Source organism: Ursus arctos, unplaced genomic scaffold (assembly GCF_023065955.2).
Source record: "Ursus arctos isolate Adak ecotype North America unplaced genomic scaffold, UrsArc2.0 scaffold_23, whole genome shotgun sequence".
Lineage (NCBI taxonomy): Eukaryota > Metazoa > Chordata > Mammalia > Carnivora > Ursidae > Ursus > Ursus arctos.
The window spans coordinates 5,637,301-5,654,706 of NW_026622908.1; the positions used below are offsets into that span (position 1 = coordinate 5,637,301).

A 17,406-nucleotide genomic window follows, 5' to 3' on the forward strand; every position below is an offset into this window, starting at 1 on the left:
TCCCAGCCCTCACTTCTGGGGCCGGCAGGTCTCTGTCCTTTGTGCTTCTAACACTGCCAGCCGCCCCCAGTTCCTGTGCGCGCTCCCGAGCTTCCTGTTTCAGTCTGGTCGTGCAGGAGCTCCTGAGCTCCCGGTATTAGTCCGTTTCCAGTGACTTCTCTGGAGCTCCGGTTTTCAGTCTCATCGCACGCGCTCCTGAGCTCTCAGTTTCAGTCTAGTTCGAGTGTGCACTCCGGAGCTCTGGTTTTCAGTTTGGACACGCACGCTCCCAAGCTCCTGGTTTTAGTCCGGTTCCAGTGAGGGCTCTGGAGCTCTGGTTTTCAGTCTGGTCACAGGTGCATTCCCAGGCTCATGGTCTCAGTCTGCTCTCTCAGAGGTGCAGGTCCGAGAGTCCGGCCCACTCCCCAGTGCAAGTGGCTACCACTTCCCGGTGCCCGAGCGTGTCGGCTCCATCCCCCTTCCATTTATCTTCCTATATCTGTGCGTGGATTCACAGCTCCCTGCTTCATACCTCAATATTCAGTGCTGGAGATGTTAGTTTGTAGAGATCCTGATGTATCTTCCTGTGTCTCAGGCTGATTCCGTGGGTTTTCAGGATGGTCTGGTAGATATCCAGCTTGATTCAGGGGACCAGCTGAAAAAGGGGTCCCCTACTCGTGAGTCATCTTTTCTTCTCCTTGCAGAAAGTGGTTGCTTTTCTGTTCATAGACTTTCTGCTACTCTTTTCTTAGTTCTCCAGTTGCGTTCATAGGTATTCAGAATGGTTCGGTAGCTCTCTAGCTGAATTCCTGGGACCAGACAAACTTTAGGTCTCCTGCTCCTCCGCCATCTTGGAGGCGTTCCTTCTAATTATGTGCTTTAATTACATATCCATAGCTAGCTACTTAGATATTGATATAAAAGTTTTTACCTCAGGAAAAGTACTCTATTTTTTTTATAATTAACACATTGTGCAAAAGGATTACATAATAAGCCTGATAGAAAATCTCAATATATTTCCCAAGCAAAAAATTATAAAGATCACTCTCTATCAAACCTCAATGCAAAAAACCTGGAACTAAATAACTGAAGGGTAATTTTAAAAGCTATTTTAAATTTGAAATTTCTCTACTAAATTCCTTTTTTAAGTTTTTTATTTTTACTTTTTTAAAAGATTTTATTTATTTACTTGACAGAGAGAGAGAGAGACAGCCAGCGAGAGAGGGAACACAAGCAGGTGGAGTGGGAGAGGAAGAAGCAGGCTCCCAGTGGAGCAGGGAGCCCAATGCGGAGCTTGATCCCAGAACTCTGGGATCACGCGCTGAGTCAAAGGTAGATGCTTAATGACTGAGCCACCCAGGCTTCCCTCTACTAAATTATTTTTGAGTTAAAGAAGATATCAAAGAAAAATTAAAGACAGTTTTTAAAATGGCAACTTCACATCTCAGAACATTATGCATCGTTAAAGATAAAGTCAGAGATAAGATGCCTGAGTGGCTCAGCTGGTTAACCATCTGCCTTCAGCTCGGGTCACGATCCCAGGGACCTGGATGGAGTCCCACATGGGACTCCTTGCTCAGCAGGGAGCCTGCTTCTCTCTCTGCATGCCACTCCCCCTGCTTCTGCTCTCCCCGCCCAAATAAATAAATAAAATCTTTAAAAAGAAAAGAAAGAGAAAAACCTAGCAGAGTTTCCTAATTTATTTATTCATTCAACAAGTATTTATTGAAGGGTTACACTGTTCTAGAATTTTTTTCTATGCTCCAGGGATATAGATTGAAAAAAAAAATCAAACTTCTTTCATAGAGTTACATGCTGGACAAAAACCCCTTATAAATATATAATATCTCATACACTGATAAATTCTTTGGTAAAATAAGGCTGAATAAGGTGGATGGAGAGTTTGAGAGAGGGATGTCTTTTTGTATACAGTACTGAGGGAAGACAGTCATGAGAAGGTGATGTTTCACCAGAATTCTGAGGGAAGGGAGGGAGTCAGTCATACACACACTGGGGGCATAGCATTGTAGGCAGAGAAGACAGTTCAAAGGCCCTCAGGAAGCTGGCAGTGGAGTAAGCAGTCGGTTAATTGGCAGGAAGGGAGATTAGAGAAATGATACGGGGTCAGGTCATGCAGTACCTCTTAAGCTACCATAGGACTTTGACTTTTACTCTGAGTGAGATGGGGAATCTGCAGAAGATTTTGAGCAGAGGAGAGACATAATCTGACTTATATTTTTAAAGGATCACTCCAGAATTGTCTGCATGAAAAGGGGAGAAACAGGGAGATCAGTTGGGAGGTTGTTATAGTTCATGTAAAACATGATGGAGACTTGGATCAGGAAGAGTCAGTGGGGGTGGGAAGAAGTGGTTAAATGCAAGTAATCAGGACAAAGAGAATATATGCAATTTAATTTAATAATTCAACTCAGAAATCTAGGAAGAGACCAGCTCAAAAAATTTTCAACAATTTTCTGGGAGAAGGAATTAAGTGGTCAACAAAGAAATTAGTGAATTAAAAAGAAGAGAGATGGCAGAATTGAAAAATATTAAATCTCTTTCTTGAAAAATTCAATTAAATAGAAATTTCTGGTGAAGTAAGTGAGGGAAAGAAAAAGGGACAATAAAGATATACCACATCCAGAATGAAAAGAAAGATATAATGTCAAATATGAAGATTTTAAATTACAGTAAAGAAGTACAATTTGCTAATGCATGCAAAAAAATTTAAAATACCAAATTTCACAGAAATATATGTAAATCAAGAATAGATAGAATAACGATAGAGTAGAATAACCATAGCAGAAATTGAAAACCTTAAGAACTCTGTGAAAAAACCTAAAACCTAAGGGAACTCTATAAGAAAGTTTTACAGATGAATTATAGAAAACTTAAATCTCAGATAGTTTTCATTGTTTTTTACATTGACCTGAAGTACATTAAAATTTTGAAAGTTTGCTAACTCATTTGATGACCTTAGCATAGCCCCAGTATTAAACTTAACAATGGTAGTACAAAATCCTTAATAAATCACAAGTGCACTGAATTTGGAAGTGTATTTTAATACATCTCTTCTGACCAAGTAGAGTTGCTCAAGAAGCAGTAAAGTGATGTAAGACACCAGACTCTGGAGCCAGATACCTAGGAATAGTTTTTCATCTCAATATGGATCCGATAGCCGAATGCCTTTGGTTAACCTGTTTAATGTCTCTGTATCTCAGTTTTTTCATCCATAAAGTGGAACTATGATACTATCTATTTATGCAGTTATTGTAAAGATTAAGAGTTAATTCTGTGAAGCATTTCCTAGAGCCTAGCATGTAGTAAGCACTCAAAAATATTAATTGTTATTATGAGTTTCTATGCCTGGAAATGTATTATCATAATAGTAAGTCAGAGGAGAAAAGCCCTAAGATTATTGTTAGTACCAAAAGATATTTTGATAAAATTTAATATTCATTTATGATTTTTAAAAACTCTCTTGGTACACAATAAGAAGATAGATGCTTTCTTAAGATGATAATGAAGCTCCATTTGAAACCAGTAGCCTTCATCATCAGGGATAACTGTAATCATTTTCGTCTCAACATTGTCAGGAAGTTCTACGTGATACAAAAACTACAAAAATAGGAACAAAGATTTACTATTATTTTTGGATGATACAGTTGTCCACCTGGAAAACCCAATGTCGACCAAAATCCAACCAGGATTTTTAAAAAATTGACAATTATTCTAACTTTCTTCTGGAAGAATAAATGTGTAAAAATTGCCAAGAGCATTTTGGAAAAGAAAAGCTGAAGTGCCTTTGTCCTACTAGTAATGAAACCATATTACTAGTACATAGACAATTATCAGTGGAGGAGAAAAGAATGGCCAGAAGGAGATTAACATATAAGGATAGTGTTCCAAGTCAATGTGTGACATGCTAGTTTATTTGATAAATGGTGTTGGGAAAAATAGACATAATCTTATTATTAATAAACTCTATCACACCTTTGGGGTTGTAAACACTATGTTCTCAAACCTATCATATTGTCAGGGGGTATTTGCAAAGCCAACTTTGGACCATGCATTTGGAGGTGATTCCAAAAGCTAATGGCTTATTGAACGTGGTATATTAATTCCATATCATGAAGTCTTGATGCACATCTTTCACGTGCCAGTTTTGTAGGTTTTTGGTTCACATAATTTGAGGCCATATTGTTGGGTGCATGTGTGGGTATTATCAATGTATCTTCTTGCCATTTGGTTCCTTTTCTCATCATATGACATCTTTTCATTACCAGTAAGTTTTTTTTGTCTTGAATTCTATTTTGATCCTAGATTATGAACTTACTTCAACTTATTTTTCTTCATATTTGTCACATATATTTTACTACCCACTTATTTTCATCAGTTCTGAGTCCTTTTGTTCTAAATGTTTCTCTTGTTGAAAAAAACATGGTTGTATTCTTTAAAAAGATGCAAACTGATAGTCTTGGCTCTTAATTGGTGACTTTAACAGGCCACTATTCTAAAGCTATATGAGTATTTATTACTGCCATCTTTTCTCAATTGTATATTCACTATATATTTTGGGGGTCTTTATCATGATTTCCATTGAACACAGCAGATCTGCCTCAGGCATTTTAAATTTATACATTTAAAAAATTGATGACAGTTGCCTTAATATAGAAGACATACTTGTGAAGTTTTTTCCTACTAAACACAAATATCATGACCATTCATATACCAAGTACCCAGCTCACCCAATAAAACAAAACCTTCATGGGTGCTGATTGAATACCCTCTTATTGAGATTCAGTTCCTACCCTGTAAAGTTATTTATTTTAGAATGTGATGTTTATTCTCTCTATGAACCTATATATCCATAGGTTTTGTATAGTAATGTTATTCATGTTTTAAATTCAATACAAATAGGGTCATCTTGTACGTATCCTTTGAAACTTTCTTTATTTTGTACTCAATATAATATGTGAGATTGATCCACGTTGGTACATATATCAATAGTCACTGCTCTGTAGTGTGTTGTATATATCCATTATATGCGTAAACCACTTCAGTATCTATGGTACAAATGATCAGTTTCAGCAGCAGGAGATTGGAACCAAAACAAAATGAACATTCTTTAAGTCGATTTTAGGGAGACAAAATGCAAATGAACTCATAAAAAGAAACAAAATGGCTAATTTGGACATTGAGCCAATTGACATAAAACCCAAAATCTCAGTAAGAGGAAAAACAAGCTGGCTGTGGTACCAAAAATAATTCCACCAAGTAATGACCCCTGTATTGGTCTGCTCTGGCAGTCATTACAGAATAGCACAGGCTGGATGGCTTAAAAACAGACACGTATTTCTCTCAGGTCTGGATGCTGGACTTGCGAGATCAAAGTCCCATCAGCATTGCTGTGTGGTGAAGTCTCACTTTCTGTCTTACAAATACCGTCTACTCACTGTGTCCCCACCAGGCCCCTTCTCTGTGTGTGCGTGGAGAGGGAAAGAGAGAGATCTCTGGTATCTCTCTGTTTTATAAGGACACCAGTGCTATCAGATCAGAACCCTATCCTAGGACCTCACGTAATCTTAGCTGCTTCCTAAAGGCCCAATCTCCACACACAGTCACATTGGGGGTTAGAGCTTCAACATATGGATCATGGGGGGACACATTCACTTTGTAACACTTCAAATCATATCTACCAGTTAGCTTTTGCCACAGATATATTACATATACACAACCTCGAAATCTTCGTGGCTTACAAAAGCAAATACTTATTTTTCTTGGTCACGGGCGTGTAGTAGGAATGAGGATGATCTCAGCTGGTGTTGGCTGCATGTGGATGCAGACTGTGGGTCAGGTTCAGGTCCAAGGGCCTCGTTTTGGAGTCCAGGCTAAGACGACAAAGGACACCTAAGCATGTACTTTTCAAGGCACTGGCAGTATCACAAGAGCACAAAACCCAAACGCACAAATACATTTCAAGCCTCAGCTTTACCACATCTACCAACATTGCATCAGCCTAACCAAGCCTACTTGGCTAAGCCCAACGTCAAGGGGCAGGGATGTCCATTTCACCAACCATGCAGCCGTGGCAAGACTCAGCATATATAATATGACCATGGCACAGTGAAGACTTGGGAGCAGTAATTCAATCAGCCACAGCATATATTCTTAGGCTCTGAGTGTTTGCCATGAGTCTTAATGATGCCAAAGGACATTCTTCTGCTACAATGGCCCATGTGGTTTTGAGCCCTAAGGACTGATGCTGCAGCCCAGCAGAAGTCTTCTGTCTGTCCATGTTGTGCTTTGATTCCTTACCCACTCCTTACATAGCTTCTTAGACTTCTTAGAGTTCTGAACCAGAGCACCATATGTCATGGTTTGAAGGTTTGTTAGTCACACTCTCACTCTGTGAGCCCTGAGTCAATGGAGAAGCACCCAGAGTTCTGGTGGGAATTCAATGCAGTATTAGCTTAAGTATTGGTGAAGTTGGCTTGGATCCCAGACTAAAATTGTTTCTCAGCTCTTCCCCCTTCTGATTTGAACTTACTTACCTAGTCTTAGGTATCACTCCTAGAGAGCACCCTGCCTGTCTGCCTTGTTTACAGCATGGGAGGAAGAAAAGCTGGTCAGATGAATCTGGAGGAGGAGGATTGTAGGGCGAGAAGAGTGCTCAAACCAAAGACAGGCTCTGTGGAGGTCTTGAGGCAGGAGGCAGAGTGGCTGGTGGCCATTGCAGAAGCATCCAGGCGTTTGAAGGGTTCATGGTCCATGTGTCTGAATTGCTGAAAATGATGGCCCTTGCACAGTTTGTCCTGAAGAAAATCAAGCCAAGAGGGGACTTGAGAGTTGACCACAAACAAAATGGAGAGGAGACATAACTCCATTCATTCTCTCATTCATTCATTTATTCATATTTAAGTGCTACCTTGTGCCAGGCGTACTGCTCTGTGTATTGAGAATTAAGCAATTAACAAAATAGCCATATCCCTGTTCATGTGGAACTTAACTGTTTATGGAATGGGTTACAAACATCACACTAACTAAATAAAAAAATACATAATATACTGTAATAGAAGGTAGTAAGTGGTAAAGACAAAAAACTAAGGCAGAGAAGATGGTTAGGTACAATTTCAGAGAGGATGGCCAGGATAGATGACATTTGACTAAAGGTCTGTAGGAGATGGGGTCATGGCGTGGATGGCATTTTGCAACAGGTACAGCAAGTGCAAACACCTGGTTGCACCCCAGGGTTGGTGCCCGGGGATGCAGGTTGAAGCATAGCAAGAAGGCCAGTGTGTGAGAGGGAAGTACAAGATGAGGCCAGGCAGGTGATGGGTTGGTGGGGAGGGGAGGGGAGGGAAGATCAGTGAGGACCTTGGGAGCCACTGTAATGCCCCAGGTGTTTACTCCATGGAATGGGGAGTCAATGGAGTATTTTGTGCATAGAGGAGCCATCTGGGTGATTTCCAGCAACAGTGGGTGACAGTGTGGAGTATAGACTGAATGGGCACGAGGGTCATAATTCTAGGGGCTTCTGAGAAAATAACTAGAGTCAGTGGATAGAAAGGGGTGACTTTTCCAACTAAACGGCCTCACCTACATGACCATCCACCAGTGAAACTGGCTGCACAGTCACCCTTGGAGCTAGTCAGCAGCATGTCACTGACAGTCCCAGCAGATACCAGGGACGCTGACACGGGGAAAAACCTGCATCAGATAAGGCGTTAAACTTGGACATCCCAGACTCTTTCCAATACTGAGCATCTCTGATGCCACAGCATATATCACTCCAATCTCCCCCAGTTAGAATGCAGGGGTTTTGTCCCTTCTGTTCATCGCCATATTCCTGGGGCCTGGGATAGTGTCCAGCAAATAGCAGCCACTCAATGAGTACTTGTTAAAGGTATGAATGTGTCTGTTAAACATATTGCAGGCTTTTGGGCAACATACTTTTCTTCTCAGCACCCCAGAGAATAAGAAAAGTTGGACTGGCTGGCACCTGCTGACCTTTCCAGGCCTGCCAGTCTGTGACAGCATCTCAGACTCTGAGACATTGTTTCTTTCTTCTGTTTTTTTTCAGACTGACACAACTCTTTATTTTGGATGGCCATCTTTTTTTTTAATAATATTTTTTATTACATTATGTTAGTCACCATACAGTACATCCCTAGTTTTTGATGTAAAGTTCCATGATTCATTACTTGCGTATAACACCCAGTGCACCATGCAATAAGTGCCATCCTTGATACCCATCACCAGCCTATCCCATTCTCCGCCCCCCCCGCCCCGCCAAAGCCCTCAGTTTGTTTCCCAGAGTCCATAGTCTCTCATGGTTCATCCCCTCTTCTGTTTACCCCCCCTTCTTCCCTTTCTTCTCCTACTGATCTTCCTACTTCTTATGTTCCATAAATGAGTGAGCCATTGTTTCTGAAGGGCCTTGAGGGCTATGGGGCATATGAGGGTTGCTTATGGGGAGGAAAGGCAGCGCTGGGTGAGGGCAAACCTGAGTCAAGGGGAGTGCACAGATAACCTCTGGTGCTGGGACCAGGGAACTCTGTATATGTGCTGCCGAAGCGAGCACTGGGACCAGGGAACTCTGAAAATAAAGGGGAATTGTCTCTGAGATGTATAGAGTTCTAATTCTGGTAAGGGATAGTGAGGACCCATTTCATCCCAAGCCTGTTGCATTTGTTGCATGGGTCAGCCTGCTCACAAAGCGTTCACAGGTCTTCCGGCTTTCCAGGGAGAAACACCATAAACAGCAGCAGGGACTCCTCTTAAGTGTGTCGAAAACCCTTTCTTAACTTGATGAAGTTCAGCAGTGACAACATTTCTTCAAACGAAGAGTTCCGTGCAGGCACAGTATTTATTATGTGCCCCCAGACACCCACCGGGCAGCTCCTCCCCGTCCCCCTGAGGTCTCGCAGGACTGCCAACATCAGTAGGTTGGCTGACTGGACCCATGTTTGCTACCAGAGAAGCCAGGGAGACATGCTGTTACATTGATTGAACAGTTAAATACAGAAAGATGCACACTTGGTAACTGCAATGATTTTATTCTATCTTTATTTAGCTTTAGTTTATCTCAGACAAGAGTGTTTTTAATATTAAGCATGCATATGTAGGTGTCTTCCATGCTCCTTATCCTATGAGTTGTATTCATTATAAATTAAAAGAAGTAGAGTTCGCTTCATGATGACCTAGAAAAAGAAAAGAACAGCCAGAATTTAGTAATTTATTAATTGTGAAAATATTGGTATCTATTATCTCATTCAGTCTTATATTAATACTAGCAATAGATACTATTGTTGCCCTTGTTTCATAGATGGTGACATTGGCCCGGAAAACGTGTCTGCCCGGGGTCATACAGCTAATAGAAGGCAAACTCAGTTCATGATCCCAAGAGTTGGCTCTGAATTCAGATGTACATGACATTAGAGTGTTTAGACCCAAATCATGTCATTACCTTTCAAACTAAAAAGATAGATTAATCACAGTTATAAACAGATCTATCTTTTCTGGCGGATGATCTCAGTGTCACAGGGAGATACTGGTCAAATGCAGGGGAATGAACCTAAATTCTAGGCATTTCAGCTAATGGGACTCCCTGTTCTCTCTGCAGACATTGGAGTGGGCACATTCCCCTGTGGATTTTTTCTATTATGTGGGCTCTCAGAGGGTTAAAGTGTGGACTGCACCCCTGCAATACCCGGTGTTCCATCCTCCCATCTGACACTAGAAGGGCAGTCACCTTCTTCCTGGAGTCCTTTCACTGCTCAGTCCCCAAGTTCCTCGTGATGACCACCAAGGGCTTCGGGACCCACATTGGTGGGCATGAAGGTGCTTTTCACCATGCGCTCAGCTCTGGCCAGCAAGCCTTCCAGAGGATTGGTCACACAGGGGGCCTTGGTGCAGGGGCTCTTCTGGGCAGTGATGCTGATTTGCAGGATGGAGGAAAAGGGGCCCGTCAGTGAGAGGCTGTCAGAGAGAGATCCTATGTGCCCCATGGGATATTCATGGCAACAGTATTGCTCTGAGAGGCACCTGTTAACGGTATGTCTTCCCCTAGTCACAGTGATCACTGCAGAAATACATAAGCTTCTGGGGAAAATGCTGTGATCATTCCCATGGACATTCCCAGGGGTGTCAGAAAGCCCAAAGTGGCTCTGGGTGAGTGGCCATGGAACGCAGACTGTAACAGCCTATCATTCCTGTACAAATAAACTAGAAATCAAGCAAGACTTGGGAGACAGAATCATAGTCCCTTACTGACCCCAACTTAAGGATTGTCTAGAAGCTACATCCCACTTAAAGGCACCCAATATCCCTTCTTAGAAATAGAAAAATACCCCAGACTTACCTGGAGGATGAAGAGACTTTACAGCATTGAGTCCCAGAGGTGCTTACCTGCTCCGTCCTTCTGTCCGGCTACCTCAGGTGGTCACAGCACTACTCACTACACTCTGGATCCAGCTACCACAGGGCTAAGGCTACTTCTAAGCACAGGTCCCCGAGTCTGTAATGCCTGTGGTGTCGGCCACAGCAATAACCACCACCGCTCAGGTCTTCTTACAAATATACTTTTATTCCCCAATGAAAAACACATTCGCAAGCAGGACTGAGAAGCTGGGCTACGATTCCTCAGGGGAGTCACAGGGCTGCCCCCCATCTCTTCCTGGGTGGTTCTCTTCTGGCCTGTGCATCTTGCTTTCCCCCCATCTGAGGTTCCAGACACCCACTGCCACAAAGAAAGCCACTGATACCAGCAACCAGAGAGGACCACACATATCAGGGTATAGGAAGGAAGGAAGAAAGGAAATTAGAAAGCCGAGGGAGGGGATTGGTAGGCATCCTGGTTCACACCAATGTGAGGACCATGGTCTCTCTCCAAGCTGCTGGCTGTGACCCTTCTCTTGCCAGGGGCTCCGACCCCAATTGCGGTCTGAGGGAACGTGTGAAACTTGTTGAGGTCCTGTGTGTATGTGCCCAGCACACAGGTACTCAGATTACTGCACCGCTTAGCTCGGAAGCTGTCCAGGCTGCAGGGAAAAGACATGCCAGGTGGTCCCATGTCCCGGGTCTGCCCCTGTGGCTATGACACAGAAGGCTGGACCTGGGAGGGGGCACTTCGAGCGGGGGGGGGGGGCAGGCAGCAGTGCAGCTCACACATCCTCCATTAGGAGAACCTGGAGGTTTGCTGAGCCAGGGCAGTGTGGGGAAGGACTGCGGTGGGGAAGGGGTAGCCTTTTCTAGCATTCCTCATGCTGCCATATGTCAGTCCTCATGTCTGCACCGAGATGCTCCAGGGTAGCTGCATGTGCATATCATGCCTCAGACCCGGCGGGACCATGGCCAGGCTGGGGCTGGCGTGTGTGTTCCAAGCTCAGGGGACACGGGGAGGTGAGGCTGGGGAAGGGTGTCTGACCCAGGACAACATGCGCATCTCCACAGATCCTACACAACAAAGACTTCAGACCTACCTCAGACACTGCTCTACCTGACCCCACCATCTGCAAGGCTTTTGGCTTCACCTTGCAAACATGCAATGAAGACAGCTTGCAGGTGAGTATGAAGGCCAGGCGCTGGTGTACACGAAGCCTAATTTCTAAAAATCTCCTGAGATATATGCAGTCCGTCTGCCACCTTCACACTTACCAGTCCTAACTCCTCAATGCTAGGAAGTCCCCTCAGTACTACCAGCCCAATTTCCAGAGTGGGGGATTTCATACCTTCCCCAACTGCTTTGAGAAAGGGATCTTTTTTTCCATGTGCTCTAACCAGTCTCTGTGTGACCTCTATTGTCAGTGGAGCCTGAGAATAGCTGGGTCCCAAGCCGAGGTGAACAATGGCAGTTTGCTGGCCTCCTGTCCAGCTGTGTTCTCTCTTACCTCTTGGGATATGCCTTCCTGGGCATGACAGGAGGGAGGGGATGCCCTGAGCCGAGCCGGGTGGGGAGCCTCACCTGGAGCCCTCAGTCTCCTGCTCCTGCTGCAGCTCACGGACCTTCAGCCGCACATAGTCATTCAGCATTGCAGTCAGTAGGAGGCATATTTCATCCTCTGTGAGTGTAGCAGGTTCCAGTGGGTTCTCCATGGCAGACCTACAGAGGGGAAGAAGGCAAATAGAGGCTCTGAGCCCCTGTCTACCACTTCCCCTGGATCAGTAGCCAGGCTTCTTGTTGTCTGTGTTTTCCCTGAGGATGTGGCCACCCCAAATCCTAGTGCACCGGGCGTGAGCCCAATGTCCTTCCAAAAACATGGATTCACCAATAGTCAGGCACTAGGGTGACCTTGACGTGGACTGCTGGAACTAGAATATATAGGGTCATGAAGGTGATAGTTAGATTTTTCAGGAATATTATAAGCTTAGTGTTAAATTAGTTATTTTTAAGGATTAACTGATAAAACTTACGTTAGTTTGAATCTGAAAACGTGTAAGGGTGAGAAATTAGATTGAGAGGTCACGTATTAGATCTAATAAGAACAAAATCAGTGGAAAATTAGATTAGTATGCAATCATTTCTCAAATTGTGCTTTAATTAGATAAATAGGTTTGGTACAGATACAAATGTTTGGTAAATAGCAATGACTGTTACATTAAGCTCAATAAACCATATGAAAATCACAGTAAAGTGTAGTATATACCAATTTTTTTAAAGTTGTGTATAATATCTCTATAGTATAAAATGTTTATAATAAACCCTTATGCAGGTTATATGCATATGCCCGCCCCCCCCCCCCCGCCCCGTCCCCCCCCAGCTGGTTGTTAACCTTTTAGCACACCAGAGAACAGAACTGTTTGATGCTAGGAATAGCGGGAGGGGAGTGCACTCCTGGCAGGGTGATCTTACCTGAATGGTGCTGCCTGGAGCGTGCCCACTTGGTACAGGACCAAGATGCCAATAGCCAGGAATGGGGAGAACTTCCAGAAGCCCATGACACCTCTCTGCAAGGGAAGAATGACGTCCCCACAGCAGTTAAAATTTCCATGAGCCCATTGATAAGAGTGAATCCCAATGTTCTTGTTCATATTGATATTTTATTATTTGTATAAAATAATAGTTTGGATCTCTTGTGATTTCTTTGAGTTTTTGTATATCTCACCAATAATGAATTGAATGGAATCTTTGATTTAAAAAAATTGTTCTCTGAGCCCAAGAACCGGTGTTCTAGTCCTGCCTCTGCCTGGAACTCTCTTGTGTCATGGCTTCTTGATAACCATTTACCTTCTCCATTGTTTTTTTGTAAGCGAAGTGACTACTGGAGGTTGTGGTGAGAATATAGCATGCAAGGATAAGAGGTGTTCCTAGTGCCCAAGTGGGGAGGGGGGAAAACATCTGTACTCCACACCCCATACCATTCTCCAGCTGGCCAGGTCTCCATTGAGGAGCTTCTCTGAATGCTGTCACAGAGCTTCTCAAATAATGCAACACAGAGCTGTCTTCCCTGTATGGGGCTTTTGTTCACACCTTGTGGTGTTGGGGCGGGGATGCAGCTAGAGAGGGAATATCTGTGCCATTAGAATCTCTGACAAACTGAAGATCAAAATTCTGCACAACAGCTACACATGTGGACAAGAGTCCCCTGTGAAAACTAAGTTTAGCAGAGTCTAAAATTGGGGTGCAGGGCTTACACTGGGGAGAAGCTCCCAGAACTCACTACTGGGGTTTGCTGTTCCGGGCTGCCTGCCTCTAGGACAGTATGTCTATTTACCACCTACTAGCACTGGCCCAGTTTCCACCAATTTCCCAGGGACCACCAGGCAGGAGATAGGATCCCCGAGCACACATTCTGCAGAAACTATCCCCACATGCAATGCTGGGGAGTCCAGTGTCCTGAGATCAGCCTAAGCATGTCTCTAGCAGGAAAGAGAGAGACTGAAGCTCACTTCAGTGAGGACAAATGAAGCAAGGAGTCCCAGAACCGACCGTCCAGTGTTACCTGATGCAGGAGCCTGGGATGAATCCTGGAGTAATAGAGTTTTGGGAGGAAGAAACCCAGACAGACATACACAGAGACTCTAAGACACATAGGGACAGCAGTTACAAGAAAGATGAATGCAGAAGAGGGAGGGATGAAGAAGGAGAGATAGAATCATACCGCTAAGCAGGAATCTCGGGGCTCACCTGGCAGCAGGCAGCAGGTGGCTTGGAGCACAGGCGCGGCAGCTGTGGCAATGTTGGCGTCAGGCGATGGCGCTGTGGAAGTGGCAGAGACACTTGAGCGGAGCGGTGCTCTGCTGCCTCCCAGCACCCGCAGCTGCTCTTATTCCCGCCGCCCTGGGTCTGGGGGGGGGGGTCCAGAAGCTCTGAGCAACCAATGAGGGGACAGATCTCATATCCCAGTGGATTGTGTCACCCATTTACGTGCAGAACCTAGAACATTCTGTGAGACCATCCCACTTGTATTTGCGTTGATGGGAGTGGAGGGAGGGAGAGGGATGGTGGGGGCCGAGGAGGAGAAATACCCTTAATATGAACAGGAAGTTGAGGGCAGTTTGACGTCATGGTAAATTTCGCCTGTTTAGTTCCACTGGGTTTGGAACGTGTGCCCCTCTCCACCCCCAGTGGTGCTATCTTAAGGGGCGAGATGCACGAAGCAGGACATCCTAGCTCCCCTCTCTGACCCTAGAGGCCCGGTGTAAGTGAGGCGTGGATGATTACAACGTGCAGCAGCGTTGATTCTGGGCCCACACAGGGTGTCTGGTTCGGGTAGCAGGAATCACAGAGGGGCAAAGCTCATGGGAAAATCAAGAGATGGGAGTGATAGCAAGAACGTTATCAGTAGAACTCAATTCCAGGCGGTAAGTTGAAGGGAAATTAACTTCTCAGCACCTCAATGTACTCATCTTTGAAATGGGGACCACATTCCAGGCTTGAGAAAATGTTATCATTAGCAGCCATGTGCCTGCTTCCCAGCTAGGGAGGGATTTAGAAGAGCCCTCAGGCCCAGAGACCGATTCTGTGAAATCCCGATCTCAGTTTTGGGATTCCCACCTTGTGTGGCTTCCTGGATTCGTGCTGGGTGGTCTGTCACGTGGTTTTGGAGGAGCTGGAAGCCCTGCTGGGCCTGAGCCTGAAGGTGTTAGGCACCGAGGCTTCCCAAGCCTCCAAACGGACTTCTAGCCCTTCCTCTTCCTATCCTGTCAGCCAGCACCTCTGGCTCATCACCCTGCTGGAACCATTTGCCCAGCTGCCCCTTGCTTCCGGCTGCTGTTTGCGAAGTTGTCCCAGTGGCGTGTAATTCCAGCCCTTTGCCCACCTCCCCCGCACTTCGGTCCTCCACTAGAGAGCACAGCACGCTTGAAGGCACTGAAGAGTCCCTGGGGACACAAGGCTCACACACAAAGCTTTCACACAAATTCATTTCAGTCTCCAAACGTGTGCGCACTCCCGGGAGCACAGGCCGGCACACGGGGTCCGACGCACCGGGCATGCACGTGGGTTCACTCTGAATCGCAGCCCAAGCTTCTATCTGAGTCTCTCTCATGGAATCACATGCACACATGGTATGATGATCTGCTGAAATCATACCTGCACTCACTCTCAATGTAAGTGTGCTTTCTCACTGTAGCACCTCCACTCTCTCCTGGACACACCAGCGGGAGGGTTTTAGGACCTCTCCAATCTGATCTTTCCACTCCCAGCTCTCCTGGTGGTTCTAGGTCCTGACTCCCTGCCCTCAGCTCCTCTTGTTGTTGAGAAAGAAGCTTCTTAATGTTCCCAGATCTACTGGTCTGAGTGCACTGCGTGAGGAATGCACTCCCTGAAAATTTTAATGCGAAGGAGGTGGCGCCTCGGGACTTGCTCTGGATATATGCCTTAGTGTCGCGCGATACACCTGGGGGTCAGTGTGCCAAGGGGGCTATACAGGTGCAGTGGGTGGGGACTCATTAATCGGGCGGTGCAGGGTAGGCAGAGACCCCAGTTAGGCTGTCCCCAGGGAGAGCGGAAATTATGGCTCTCGGAGGAGAGCAGAAATCCCCCGGAGGAAGCTGTCCGTGATCCGGGCAACGGTGCGCCCCGCTCCTCAGTCCCCAGAAGACTTTGCATTTCATAGCACACACCTGCCTTGTGCCACTTCTCCTTCCCTTCTAATTTGCTGGCCACTGTGACACCTACTTTCCAAGATGCCTCTTTGAAGCTTTCTTCCATCTTAAGTCCTGGTGTTGCCCTGCCGAGAGGAAGTGAGTTCGAGACTGGGGATTGGGTGTGTAAAAGTCGTTCTCCTCATGGCGGACTGGCAGGGGGTGCGTTCTTCCTTCTAGTGTGAAATACAGAACCACTCTCCCCTGAGTCTGTCCCTAATTTACCGAGTATATACAAGGAAGTTTAGACCTTCACGAGCGCGCGCTGATTAAATTATATCCTCTTATCCCTGGAACCTCTCTAAATTAAGGCTACACAGAAGACGATCTCATATAGAAGTCGCCAAGGAAAATACTGATTTTAAAATAGTCGCTTGACTATTTTGCTCTTCGTTTTGTAAACTTTTTTCATAACTTGATGTGAGAAGGGTCACATGTTGGGACTCCAGTCCCATAGGTACTCAAGCAACACCACCCCGCCGACCGCACCCTCCCACCCCGCCCGCGCTGGTCTTCTGCCTGGTAGCTGCGACCACCACAAATGGGGGAAATGGCAGCAATGTCTCCTCCATGGTTTAGGTCCATGCCTGAGTACACAAGTTAAGGGCTAGAGGAGAGACCAGCACCAGGGGATCCTACAAGATCATCTTCCACAAAGCCCTGTAACACTGCTGCCTGTCGGGCAAGGCAAACAAACCACAGAAGTTCATTCTCAAAGAAACTCAGATCAATGGCCAACAACTTCCTGAACATCTTTTGAGAAGCCAGTTCTAGCTCTCTACAAGCATCAGGGGACCCCTACAGTCTTGACCGCCTTGAAGGCATGTGTAAATATAAAGAGGACACCACGTGCCTATCTTTTCAAATTAGTGTTTTTGTTTTCTTTGGGTAAATTACCCATAGTGGAGTCACTCAATCATATGGTAATTCCGTTTTTAATTATTTGAGGCACCTCCTTAGTGCTTTCCACAGTGGCTGTAACCAGTTTGTATTCCCACCAACAGTGCAGGAGGGTGCCTTTTTCTCTACATCGTTGCCTACATTTTTTGTGTTTTTGTGTTTTTGATTTTAGCCATTCTGACAGGTGTGAGGTGATATCTCACGGTGGTTTCGATTTGCATTTCTCTGAGGATGAGTGATGTTGAGCATCTTTTCATGTGTCTGTTGACCATCTGTCTGTCTTCTCTGGTCAAGTGTCTGTTCATGTCTTCTGCCCATTTTTTAATTGGATATTTTTAGTGAGTATCATATAAATCCTTTATGGTTTATAGTTCTTTATGATAAGGAACTCACCCAACTCAATAGCAACAGCAAAGAAACAAGCCAAAACACCAGTCT

At 45.1% G+C, this 17,406-nt stretch overlaps 1 protein-coding gene across 1 annotated transcript; it reads right to left on the bottom strand.

Moving 5' to 3' along the window:
- Nucleotides 1–9,758: 9,758 nt before the first annotated feature.
- Nucleotides 9,759–12,918, bottom strand: LOC130544685 (calcitonin receptor-stimulating peptide 2-like). The gene is made up of 3 exons (XM_057317590.1): nt 12,833–12,918; nt 11,945–12,082; nt 9,759–9,918 (listed from the first exon to the last, which is right to left on the bottom strand). The coding sequence occupies exons 1-3, from the start codon at nt 12,916–12,918 to the stop codon at nt 9,759–9,761; spliced, it is 384 nt and encodes a 127-aa protein (XP_057173573.1).
- Between the last annotated feature and the right edge of the window lie 4,488 nt (nt 12,919–17,406).

Bases quoted from the DNA above. Each gene is read 5' to 3' on its own strand.
- LOC130544685 (XM_057317590.1), bottom strand. From the start codon at position 12,918: ATGGGCTTCTGGAAGTTCTCCCCATTCCTGGCTATTGGCATCTTGGTC. The intron at 12,083-12,832 runs GTAAGATCACCC...TCCCCTCTGTAG, and splicing joins CTCCAGGCAGCACCATTCAG to GTCTGCCATGGAGAACCCAC. The intron at 9,919-11,944 runs GTGAGGCTCCCC...CCTGCAAATCAG, and splicing joins CAGGAGACTGAGGGCTCCAG to CATCACTGCCCAGAAGAGCC.